Raw genomic sequence first — 13,367 nt, 5'->3', positions numbered from 1 at the left:
TGTCATAATGTTTTGGTATCATTCTTGGTTAATGACCCTTTTCATTTAGCTGGTAATGAAAAATGTCGTAAAACAATGATAAGTTGATGATTAGACGACAGAAAGGGACATCTGAGGTTAATGGCATACATTCATCTTCTACTTTATATCTTCCTTCGCACAAATGAATGGCATAAATTTTCACATTTATGAACCTATCATAGTCATACTGTAAAATTCAATGATCTGGCTCTACAACCACCTGTTAATTCAGGATGCTTACCAATAACAAATGTTTGAAAGTTTTGAATGCAGTATAACTGTACATGAAATATTTGCTGTGGTTTTAAGTTCAAAGTTTTTGTGGGGACCTCTATACCACAAAATCATCAATCCGCAAACAATGCAGATTTTTCTGTCGGTGATTCGCCCAATATGTGAAATCTGAACACTGCAAAATTAAGTCCATTCAAACGTAAATAATGTCAGAAAATACAGATTAAACCATGTTGATTAGATTGTCTACTAAACGAATTTCTTTAGTAGACGGATTTCAGGATACATTTGCTTTATTTCTTTTTAAAAGGATTGTATTTTCTCCTGCTTTTCTAGCACAGTTTAAGGACCAATCATATTTCATTGCAGCAAACTCAATACAAAGTCTGCAGAATTCTTTACTTCCCCCAAATCACCTGAGATCATGACTGCACAGATCGCAGAGGTTCTTAACTTTACAGCCTTTCATTTCACAGCCCTGACCTCTAGGACTTTCATTGCTGCCTTTCACTTTACTGTACAGACTGTTTTTCAGTATCAAATGTGCAGGACGTAAATCAGCAATGTTCATAAAATGTAACAACTTACTAATAGTCTAAGTTCAAAGCATGGTCACAGCATACATGGAAAGTTTCTTGAGAGTCTAGATGGTATTAAGGAAGCGACTGTTAGAGAAGGGGATCAACCAGATTCCAGGACTGTTGACAAACATTCAATCATTACACACAACAGTTCCAGGAAATTTTATCCAGTTGCTTGAGTAACTATTTTTGACTTATCAAATATTACCTGGATGTCTAACTTTCATCAACGAAGATTCCTTCTATTAGAAAAGCATGGGGAGCCCTATATGTCATTTTTGTGCAAGGCGTCAACTGTTCTTTGGGCCATTCTGATTTGATATAAACTTGCACTAAATAGCTTTGCAGAACGCGTACAGCTAGATGTGCAAAAGTTAGGTGTCAGGTTGTCCAGCGTAAATAACCAGCTGCTGCTGCACCATGTGCCTGCAAAGCTGGTGTGTTATGCTGAAGGGTGGTTATACCGGCTACATGTATATAGAAATCAAGGATGAAGCAGGTTAGTTGGTGAGATGCTGGCTGGACAACGTAGAGTGATGATGTGTTCTGACGTGACGTCACAGAAGCAGTGGATTATGCTTATTCCTTGACAAAGACTGGAGCTGATCAGTCAAAAACTTGTGTGTTGGCAATTTGCAGTTCAACTTTGATTCAGAATGACTTCTACCAACACAGATAAACTCTCAAGTTAAGTAATGATGTGTGTTTAATGTGTGATACATATGACATACAGTGGGGGTTACCACAGACAGTAATCTTATACACAAGTCTTGACAGTGAAGTACCAACCAATGATGATTATTAGTTTTATTATGAAATTCCACAATGACACATGGGGAATGTCACAATCAGAGTGCAGTTAACAGACTAACCTTTTCCTGTATGTACATCATATCTTTTTCTTTCCTACGGGTGACTGTGTTCAATCTTTTCATCCAAGCATTTTGTATGAAATTTCATGATTTTCCAAGAAAAATGTTGCAAAATAAACATGTCCATAATCCATGTTGCACATGCCATGCCCACAATGCTTTGCAGCATCAGCTCTCAGCTCCCATGAGCCTCTGCTTCCGAAGCTCCACCATTTTCCTCAGCCAGTGTTTTTCCTTCTCCTCTGGATCAACAAACAGCTGGAAACAAACAAAAACACAAATGATTCAATATTCAAAGTTCAAATACAGCTGACAGAAAGCAAGTGCTCACAAACAAATACTAAAGAAAAAGTCGATCATTCTTAAAGACAACAAAGAAAAACATGTCTTTTGCTTAAATGTCATTTTTTGCCTCAAGTCTATCTGAACGAACAAAAGAAGTCAAGGGACTAGTGATAGTGCTGGATATTTGTCAAAAGTTTTTCTTACATTTTCATGAGCCAAGACAGAGTCAGTGTCACGATACTTGATGCCGGAATTCAACGGCAAACTTCTGGCATCCCCCTGGCTCTGACTGCTGGGGTTCAGTCCTCGAGCAACACCACTGCCAAATATGGCTGACTCATGGGTCTGCTCATCGTTCAAGTCCTGCACATGGAAACAATTACAATGAATTTAGATAAAAAGTGCTTCCTAACACCTACATTCTCATACAACAGAGAAATAGCAAAGAAATTTATGCATATGCAATGGACCATCCATAGAAAAAGTCACTGTTGTCGTCATTGCTTCATATAAGTAAACATACATTGTACAGTACCATAATGATTGCTCTCCATTTTCTCGTCTGTTGCTAACTGTTATAGTGTTATGCCCCCTCCCATCCACAATCCCACTAATATAAAATACTCCTCATATTCTAGTCTTGTGTAAGGCCTTGAAGATAACTTCAATAGATTTCAGTTACTCCTGAAGAAACTTAAAATGAGGTTGCAACAATGACTGAAAGTATGTCTTCATTACATTTAATAAATGTGAAATACATGTAATATGCTTATTACATTTTATCCCTGAAGCTGACCATTGCCGTACTTACCTTCGTGTCTGTCCTGCTACTCTTGAACGGTGCCGGAGTGAACCCAGCCTGGTCTATCTCTCCTATAGCCTGCAGTCTGGAGATCTGCTCGGTACCAGACAGGTCAACTGGACATGGAAAACAAATATCATATTATGTAATAATCATAATTTACTCCTTACACGAGATGGTCACTAAAGGTTTGACTGTATTACATCTTTTCTATGCTTCAGTTTCAGATACATAGAATGAAAAAGCTTCCTTCATGAATTGTGTCCTATCGGGGATACACATAATACAGCAGGCTTCACTACTAGATGCTGCCAAAAATATCTATTGTCTGAATACTCTGCTAAAAATAGGAGGCAACTAGGAAATGCATGGTGTCAGCTAGTAGAAGATCAATTATCATGCGTTGTCCTAAATTCCGTTATTCATGTTAGCTGTGATTTTTTTCCTTCTTCATGGATTGTGTCATGTTAGAGATAGACACAATAAAGCAGGCTCCACTCCGAGGTGCTGCCAAAATATCTATTGTCTGACTACTCTGCTAAAAATCTAGAGAAAACTAAGGAAATGCATGGTGTCAGCTACCAGAATATGAATGATAATATCAATCTTTAACACATTCAAGTTGATTCAACACATGCTAGGTATATCATACATTTCAAAGAAAACAGGACACCATCATATCATGTCAAATATGTTTATTAAAAAAGTGGTGCTATTTTTTCCCAGATTTCCCCCCTCACATTCCTGTCCTAGGCTACCCCTAGCTAGCCTTCATAACAGGGTTAATGGTTGGAGTCTGTCTCTATGGGCTATCATTCATGAGCTGTTTTCTGATTGTAAACCTACCAGTTTTCTGACAGGTTTCGAACAGTCGTTGTTTTAGACTCAGTGGATGTCATTAACCCAGTACAACAAGAAAACGTGTAGACATAATTATAGTACATCAGAAAACAGCAAAGAAAAAGTCAAAAAGTCTAGCCACAAAGCCTGCTAGAGGCTGCATAAGCTCAACCCCTATATATGCTATCCCATTACAATTTTCCTTTGTCTGAATCCCAATTGCCCCGCCCGGCAACCGTAACCAGGACAGACAGCTGTGGAATGCTGCCATCCACACGCATTACCCTCCCGGCATCTCCGCCATATTGCAATTATGGAATGGGTTTTGTATGAGTAAATTACAGTCGTTTCAAATTTGTCTCATCAAGAGAATTGAGTTCAATTTGGCACCAAATTTTAAGGCTTCATCATCTATGACAATATTGGATTGACCATGTAAAGCACTGACACTTATAAAGGATGGCACAGGTCTATAGTAGAGACAGGAAGCTGAATTACTGTTAAGAACAATTAATTTAAGCTACCATATTTTGCAAATTGGTTCTTGACATGAAACCAGTATGCCATGTAAAGACATATTTGGTATGATGAGTGTTATTTGGCAATGTCAACAGATTGATATTGAAAATCATTTACATGTGAGAGTGAGGGTAGTTTAGATTAAACGATCATATTTCCTACAATGTTTTTATTGAATATGTTGGTACTACTAGGCAAAGTGTCCTAAACTCTCACGTTTTTAGACAGAAAATTAAACATTTTGATTAAAAAATCTTGTATAAATAGACCAATGACCAAATGGTTTTGGAGATACCACAAAGTTTCTTTCTGAACAGTTTAGACTGAAGAATTTCCCAAAAATGTTGTAAAAGTACATGGTCTGTACACTACATTGGCTCCTAAAGGTATTAATAATAGTTTACTACCCCATTCATGAATATTTTCAGCAACACACAGTGAAGTCCTTTGGAGACAAATAAAGTCACAAATGTGATTAAATGGATCTATTATTTCACTTATGCTGGGTAAGTAATATTACTAATCAGCACTAACAGCACAATTCAATTTTCTGTTGTTTATTCTACATACACCTCAGACAAAACCGGTGCCGTCTCCAGGACCCATCCTGGGATAGAAATTTGCGTGTTGGGATGGACAAAAATTTCATCCTGTCCAAATTTTCTAAAACCTGAAGTTTATGACATGAAATCGATTATAAGGTGTTATTGTAAGCTTCAAACGACAGCTCTTACAAAGAAAATTAACAACATGGAACAACATTAACAACCAGACACTGTTCTGGACAAAAGTTTGCCATGAAAGGCTTAACACTAGTACAGCGTGATGATTGAAGAAGTTGCTATAGTAAAAGTCACGATTCCTCTGAACCTCGGATCATTTAAAGAGAAGTTCCTGTTGGACTGATTTATCTGTGTCCAGCCAAGCTGACGCGCAAGTTCTAAGTACACATGCAGCAATAACTTATAAGTACACAGCCCTACAGTCATGATTCCACTGAATCTATTGTTTCACTTATGCTGGGTAATATTATTTATCAGCACTAAACTGATAAATATGAGATTGATTTTCTGGGTTTTTTTTGTTGACTTTCTAATTTCAATGGGCATTTCTAGTTGATTTTCTGTTGTTTATTTAAAATATGAAACCTTCCTTTGTATTGAGTGATGATTGAAGATTCTGAAGTTCCAACGGGTCACGATTCCACTGAACCCCGGATCACGTAAGGAGAAGTTTCTGTTGGACTGATTTATCTGTGTCCGTACACACTGACAGGCGATGCATCAGGCCCATCTCATAACAATAGCGCCCCCCTCCCCGGGGACGGCAGCACGATACAGCTCTTATTAATTGTCAGGCCACAAAATATCTGGCCACAAAGGAGGACTGGCCCAATGCTTCATAATATACCCTCAATCTTGTGTAATTGTGTTTGTACAAGATGAGTTTGTCCCAAATCTTTGAGATACAATGTTGCATTATCTCATCCACGGTGAAATTGCATGTGATGTTCATTTTCATAACATATTGAATAAAATTAATCATTTGTAGGTTCAGCACTATTTGGACCTTGTTCTATTTTCTTTATTTCTAGAAGAGTAGGAGGAACAAGTACATGCATTTTTTTCTTTTCCAATTCTAATGGACACATTGTATATAGTACACATTTCTTTCAGAATAAGTACTGCAGGTACACTAACAGTTCTGTAACAAAACTGCCCTGACTGTTCTAAACAATCAAGATACTTGCTGTCAGTATTGCAACTTTCAAAAACAATAATCTTAATTCAAATACTTATATATGGTATACAATTGTATTTAAAATCAATGTATCACTATTATAATATCAACCTGCCCTAAACTATCAAGCATTCCAATCCAGTGAGTTTTAACAATTACACACAAGGTTCAGGTATCTTCTGCATGGACCATTGAACACAAAGTTATCTTTTCCAAACTACAATGCGGCTGCCAATCGGTGTAAAACTCAGAGCAGACACAATGACTCTTGTCAGACTTCAAAATCCGTGCGCTAAGTGCAGCATTTGACCACAATGAACTCGATATGCTTCTGCCCGTTTGGAGAGCCTCCAGGTAAATTAAATCAAACTGTCCCATTGTTCCCCCCCTCCCCTGGGGGCCATCCCCGGGGTGCCTGGGTAATGCCGCTCGATGGAGCCAACATCAGGTGAAAGGACGTGTGGTTAATAATTAATCTGGCATTACAGGACAGGCGATAACGGCGCACAGCCATCATACATTCGTCAAGCGGAAATGGGGGTAGACGGCGGGGCATGTCGCCCATGCAGCTCCCAGGGAACAACAGTTATCTCATGCCATCAGCGTGACAAGAGAAACAGGGCTCGAAAGTCATCTCTGGGAACAGCTGCACAAAGTAGTAACATTTAGGTGCACAGGAAAAGATTCAGGTGCAAAGCATATAAAAGTAACAACAGTTAACTCATGCGATCAGCGTGACAGGATAAACTGTGAGGGCTCGAAAGTCATCTCTGGGAACAGGTGCACAAAGTAGTAACATTTAGGTGCACAGGAAAAGATTCAGGTGCAAAGCATAAGAAAAGGAACAGCAGTTATCTCATGCGATCAGTGTGTCAACAAGACAAATTGGGCTTGAAAGTTGTTTTTGGGAAAAGGTGCACCTAACCTAAAGATTGAAGTGCACAGGAAAGGATTCAGGTACACAGCATAAGAAAAGTAAAATGTCAGCAAAACCTAATTACAAACCCAAACTGTCTTTCTTCGGAGCTTGAATCTAAAATTCTATTGCTAACTTTAAAATTTCAAACAAGTAATACCAAAAAAAATTTGTCATTTTCTTATGTGTCAATATGCTCAGTACCAGTGTACATTTAATTTAGTATCTTTACGTACATAGCCCTACACAAACATCTAGATGCACCAGTGCACCCACAGCTAAAAATTAGGTGCACATCTCCAATCTGGGGTGCACAAAAGTGCATAATAGTTAGGGATCTCCCTAAAGAATGGAACAGTGGCGCTAATTGTAGAGAAGATGCAAAGCTGAAGTTGTGTCTGGAAAAGGCAAAATGCAACAGCCCGCTCAAGACCTCCCCCTCGCGACACACATCCTATGCTTGGCACCCTCCCCCCAGCCTGCTCTATATTTCTGGGGAGATCCCTGCACATGCACCCAGCATTTCGAGCCCTGCATGCTATCAGCGTGACAAGACAAACAGGTCCACCCCCATGGTGTACTCCAGGGGAACATTAGGTCCACTAAATGGGAGGGGAGAGAGATGGAGACATAACAGAACTTTGATATCAAGTCATACAAAAAACCTGCAAGGAAACAAGTTACTAGCACACTGTTGGCATTGGCTGGTAATATCTCTTGGGCTTGTCTATCACAGTTTCTACTAGTAGAAAAACAGTAACTCACATGAAATCAAAGAACAATACAATTGCACACAAAATAATGCTGCGCCAACCACAGACATGCAAGGAGAACTGTTCTTTATGTTGGCTAGTGATACCGTTAATAAGCTTGTTCATCACAGCTTTTTTATTTGACTGTCAACTCAAAAACGTGATGATGATGATGGCTGTTTCTTTGCTTCTGAAGGTTGCCCACGGCATGTCAAATTCAAAAAGGTAGAAACACAGTAACTTACATCAAATCAAAAGAACACAATTACACAAAAAGGAATGTTGACCAGCCAACCCCAGACAAGGTAAACCTACCAACTAGATGATCTATATGTTCTAAACTCAACCATAAACCTTGTAAGCATCCATTGACTGTTCTTCTGCACATACATGTAGGTTAGTTTATGTCACTTCTGACCTAGTTTTGAAAGCCATTTTCAAGTCAGGTCAGGTCTACAAGGATAGAGCACAGTCCTCCACTGTTGACCTGATATTTGGAGATCAAACTACATAACATTATCATTAGACAATTTTGATAACTGAAATTTCTATGATGACAGCAATGCAGTTATGACTACTGCATAATTCACATTAGATGTGTTTTATTCAAATCAAAATCATTGTTTCATTAAGCATAAAGGGTTTATACCATCAGGTAAAGTTTGTACTCTACTATTACAATTATAATGTATGCAGTGGATGCAGTCTTGATCTTATGCAATATCATTAACATTAATCTCATTCATTTACACCAATCATTTTACAGTAAACATATCTTAAATCATTGATATAATGATATTATTGATGCTATCTATAAAAAACAGCTGAAATTCTACTGTAACAGTACTTTCTTTGGTTGAAATCTGTGCATAATTTTGATTTGGGGTAGCCGAGTGTGCGGGCAAAAAGATACAACAACACTGCAGAGGTTCTCAGTAGTCATTAGAACTAGAAATACCAGACTATGTCGACTAAGAGTACATTTTTTGTAGAAATCTATGCATATTCTTTTGAGACAGCCAAATTTGCGGGCAGAAAGATACGACATCACTGCAGAGGTTCTCATTCCTCATCAGCATCACCCGGCTTAATTAAATTAAGGCTTGGTGGGATGACATCAAGAGGAATTATGGCTGGGGTCTGTCAGGAACGATTTCCCCCAGCGAGCGGGAAATGAAATAATTGGGTTTTGATGGCCGAGGCGGGAGGGCACCGGGCAGGCGGCATTAATAATTCACCGGTGATGGATGGACGGAATTCGCGGCCAGCTTTGTTTCGCGCAGGATGGATGACGGGAAACGGGGAGAACGAAGGCGGGAACAATGGCGGCTTTGTCGGAGCGGGGGGAGCGGCGAGGGGCGAGCCATCAGCTCGGCACCCATCAAACACGTGGCGTTAATGGCGGGGAATGTCGCACATCAATAATGCAGCTTTGGCAATGGGATCACCATGGTGGCATGTCTCTTACACAGGTCGGCAAGTTTCACAACAAAGTGTCACTGGGACATGGGTAGGAACTGTAGAAGTATGGGGGAGGGGGGCATATAATGCAGATTTGGCAATGGGATCACCATGGTGGCATGTCTCTTACACACGTCGCCAAGTTTCACAACAAAGTGTCACTGGGACATGGGTAGGAACGGCAGAAGTGGGGGAGGGGGGCAAACTCACTTCAGGGGCATGGCTGGGAACTGTAGAAGCAAGGGGAGGGGGCCTATAATGCAGATTTGGCAATGGCATCACCATGGTGGCATGTGGTTAGTACAGGTCGGCAAGCCTCCCAACAAAGTGTCACCGTGAGGGACTCAGCTAGCAACTACAGAAGTGTGGGGGAGTGTGAATGGGAACCTGACTTTGGTTGGGGAGATAAGGCAGTGTAAGGAGAGGGTTGGCCTCCGCCTTCCAATACCGTGTCCATATCCGCTTTACCACACACTGCCTCAAAAAAGGGTATTAGACTTTATGTCTTTATTGTCTTTATTGAAGAAAATCCATTAGTGGTGTGCCCTAAGGCACACCACTAGTCTTCCTGGACTTCTTAACATCATACAATACAACATCAAAATGACAATACATGCATTGACGATAACAACATAACAACATTCAATATTTACATTAATTACAGATAGCTGATTACATGTCATTTAAAAAACTATCTAATTGAAATTGATTCAGGAATCTACTTAAAATTAGAGGTCCTTCCTTAATTGAGTAAAATCATTTGCGATACAATGCCATTTACTTATGAATCAGTTCTACACTTTATAACAAGTGCTCACAGATTCTGGCTTTAAAAGTACGAGCAGAAAGGGTGGTCTGTAGCTCTACCGGGAGCTGGTTCCACGTTGCGACAGCCCTGTACATAAAAGTCTTCTTTAATGCATTTGTCTTAGGTTTGTCTAGTCTAAAAGTTGGCTTTGAAGCAAATCGTGTTCTGTGCGTGTGCTGCTTGTTGACAGAAAGCAGTCTACTCGCAAGACACTCAGGTTCATTAGTGAAGACAATCCTTCTAAAAGTAGTCATAGTGTTCAGTGATAGTCTAGTGTGTACAGGTTTCCACAGTGGTTTCAACTGAAGCAAACGTGAAGCCTTATTTTGCACTATTTGTAGGGACTTGATATTTCTCTTTGTGGTGCATGACCAGACAGGGCTACAGTAGTCCATGTATGTCAATGTCAGGCATTCAATCACCGTTTTTAAGATTGTCTGGTCCATGTATGTAGCACATCTTCTGATCATTCCAAGGGACTTGGCCATTTTCTTTGAGGTTGTCCTCGTGTGAGTATTCCAAGTGAGACGTTCATCGACAGTTGTACCAAGTAGTTTTACCTCCGGGACTTGTTCAATACGTTTGCCATCAACAGTTAGGTTGAGTGTCGGTCTTGCCAGCAGTTTGGGTACACTCCCAAAAACCATACATTTTGTTTTGTTTTTGTTTAGGAAAAGCTTGTTCGTTTTAACCCAGTTGCAGATGTTGCTCACCTCTCTTTGTAGTTTACATGAAATTGTGTCAATTGAAGGGTCGCAGGTGTAGGCTGAGGTGTCGTCAGCATACATGTCTGCTGTGGCCTGTGCTGTGGCAAGCGGCAGGTCGTTTGTGTAAATCGTGAAAAGAAGGGGCCCTAAACAGCTCCCTTGAGGAACGCCGCAAGGTAACTCCACAAAAGAAGAGTTTGTCCCATTGATGTGTACACATTGCTCCCTGCCTATCAGGTAGCTTGCCATCCATTCTGTTGTGGATTCACTGAAACCATAGCATCCTAGTTTCTGAAGTAGACAACTGTGGTCGACTAGGTCAAAGGCAGCAGAAAAGTCCAAGAAAATAGCACCTACCAAGTTTCCCTGATCAATATTGCGATACCAATCATCCACCATGTGCAGCAGTGCAGTGCAAGTTGAATGGTTTTTCCTGTACGCGTGTTGGTGACTGGACATTAGTGAGTTCTGCTGAAAGTAATCTGAGATTTGTTTACTGACGATGCGCTCCATAATCTTGCTGGTAGCAGAGAGAAGACTGATTGGCCTGCTATTTGAACCACAGAAGGATGCTGTCGTTGACTTTGGAATGGGTACGACCTTGGCTTTCTTCCATTCCCTTGGATAGACTGAGGTAGTCATAGACAAGTTGATGATGTAACAGAGAGGGATGGAAACGTGCTTCGCTGCAAGCCTCAGAAGTTTGTTATCCATGTTATCTAGGCCTGTTGATTTTCCTTCTGGAAGAGACAGGAGGAGTTTGTACACTTCGTCAATATCAACTTGCTTAAGTTCAAAACTGCAGTCTTCTTTACCAGCCATGATCTTCCTTTCAATCAAGTGAAGTAAGGTATCATCAGTTTGTAGATTCATTTGTTGCCGTAAGGTGTTGACTTTGTTCAGGAAAAAGGTATTGAAATGTTCAGCAATGTCCTTTGCTTTCGTAAGGTAGACGCCATCTTGTTCAACTACACCAGATGAGATTTTAGAACCTTTTCCCAGGATGCCGTTTAATGTTTTCCACATTGCTTTGGGGTCGTTTTTGTTCTCTGCCAATTTTGCTTTAAAGTATGCCGCCTTCTTCTTCCTGTTGAGCTTCACAGCTGCGTTTCGGAGCTTCTTGTAGACCTCAGTGTCGGACTGGAGACCAGAAGCGACGGATTCTCTCCTCGCATCATCCCGAAGTTGCATCAGTTCCCTGAGCTCTTCGTCCAGCCATGCCACTGGGTTCGACTTAGATGTACGCTTTTTCATCGGAGCATGATGGTCAGCTATGTTATTGAACATAAGGCTGCACCAAGTAATTTTTATGGATGACGTCCGCGCGCGCATTGATTTTGGTCTGTCCCCAGAAAAAAACACAAGAAATTCCGCTTCCTGTAACTATGACCAAAGAGTTACGACAGTGCCGCAAATCACGTAAGATTAACGTAAAACTCGTCACGCGAAAGCCCAAGGCGATTGGCAGGATCATCCTGTCAGCAGTAGAAATTTTTGCATTGCTGACAGGATCATCCTGTCAGCAGTAGAAAACATTGCACTGCTGACAGGATGATCCTGACAGCAGTGCAATTTTTTTACTGCTGACAGGATGATCCTGTCAGTAGTGCACATTTTTCAACTGCTGACAGGATTTTTTTTAATCGTTGGCATATACTACTGTACTATGTCCAGATAACCCCAACCCTAGGCCTACCTAACCCGGAATTTAGTCTAGAATACTGTAGACTGTTGTTGGGCCGGGCGTAATAGACCGGGCGCTCTACGGGGCGGTGATATGCGCCGTTTTGAGTATCAAGACATGGTCACGGAAAAAGTCAATAGTAAAGTCAAAACTGGTCAGATCAAGCATATAAGTATGTCATGTGGGTTCGGTCGCTACATATGTGAGCATAAAAGTGAAAAAGAGCGGCAACGTTGTTGTTGATTGGTACGCTCTCGATGTCGGTCAGGGAGAGCTGACGTTCGCGCAACTGTACGAGAGACTTGTAGCGTCGAGCCAGTGAGTTTCGGCCGTACAATTTTAAGCAAGTCTTGTCAAGTTCAGCTACAGTGCATTTCTTCTGCAATGACGAGAAGATCGGGAGAGGCATTGAAGTTTACTCCGGCCTGCAGGTGGGGCGCAGGCAACCAAGCAGTTTGGGTGTTTCATCCGCATGGAGGTCGACAATACAGCTGCCGCAACTGAAGCTCGTAGGCCCAAGGAGGTTTAAATAGGATTTAACCTCCTTGGTAGGCCCAAGTCTGTTTTTGAGGTATGAAAAGTTCCGTTCTTTAGTCTGTTTTGGATCAAGTACCATGTACGAAAAATTATATTCTGGGAACGGGGAGTGTAAGATGAATGCATTCATGTATTCTGCATGGATAATGATCATTTATTCGTTTCTGGTTATTTATACTTGTTGGGGAAATATGTGTTTTTTTTATTTCTATCATTTTGGTCCATATTTGGCTCTTGAATAATTGCTATTATTCATTAGGATTTCTAAAGCATAGGTAGAAATGTAGTAATGCATGCGAAGAGTTAACCAGCAACTAATTTTGCCTTTTTTCATATACTATATGTTTCTGCAGGCAAAATTAATAGGATATGGAAAGAAACAGGACAGGACAACAACTGCTGTTCAACTTCAACTGATTTATTAAAATTATTGCTATTTTCATGATGAATGAAATAATTGTTAGTTGTTACACTGTGCTCTCTTATTCAATTTGTGTCCTAACATGTGTCGTCGACTCTTATATTTCAAATCTAGGCATCTTGTTTTTTTCGGCCCTTCTTGGTTTTTTTTCGCGCTCTCGCATTAGATTCAGGGTGTCCAAATGACG

At 40.5% G+C, this 13,367-nt stretch overlaps 1 protein-coding gene across 1 annotated transcript in view; it reads right to left on the bottom strand.

Annotated features, from left to right (window-relative positions):
- Positions 1–1,628: 1,628 nt before the first annotated feature.
- Positions 1,629–13,367, bottom strand: part of LOC136422740 (serine/Arginine-related protein 53-like) — a 31,243-nt gene continuing 19,504 nt past the window's right edge. Inside the window, exons 6-8 of the mRNA XM_066410592.1 lie at positions 2,805–2,911; positions 2,198–2,356; positions 1,629–1,966 (exon numbers count right to left, since the gene is read on the bottom strand). Coding sequence (XP_066266689.1) covers positions 1,877–1,966; positions 2,198–2,356; positions 2,805–2,911 — 356 coding nt within the window. The 3' untranslated portion in view covers positions 1,629–1,876. The remainder of the gene's footprint in view (positions 1,967–2,197; positions 2,357–2,804; positions 2,912–13,367) is intronic.

This window comes from Branchiostoma lanceolatum, chromosome 17 (genome assembly GCF_035083965.1).
Source record: "Branchiostoma lanceolatum isolate klBraLanc5 chromosome 17, klBraLanc5.hap2, whole genome shotgun sequence".
NCBI lineage: Eukaryota > Metazoa > Chordata > Leptocardii > Amphioxiformes > Branchiostomatidae > Branchiostoma > Branchiostoma lanceolatum.
The sequence above is the reverse complement of the archived record's forward strand: the minus strand, read 5'-3'. Positions and strand labels throughout refer to the sequence as shown.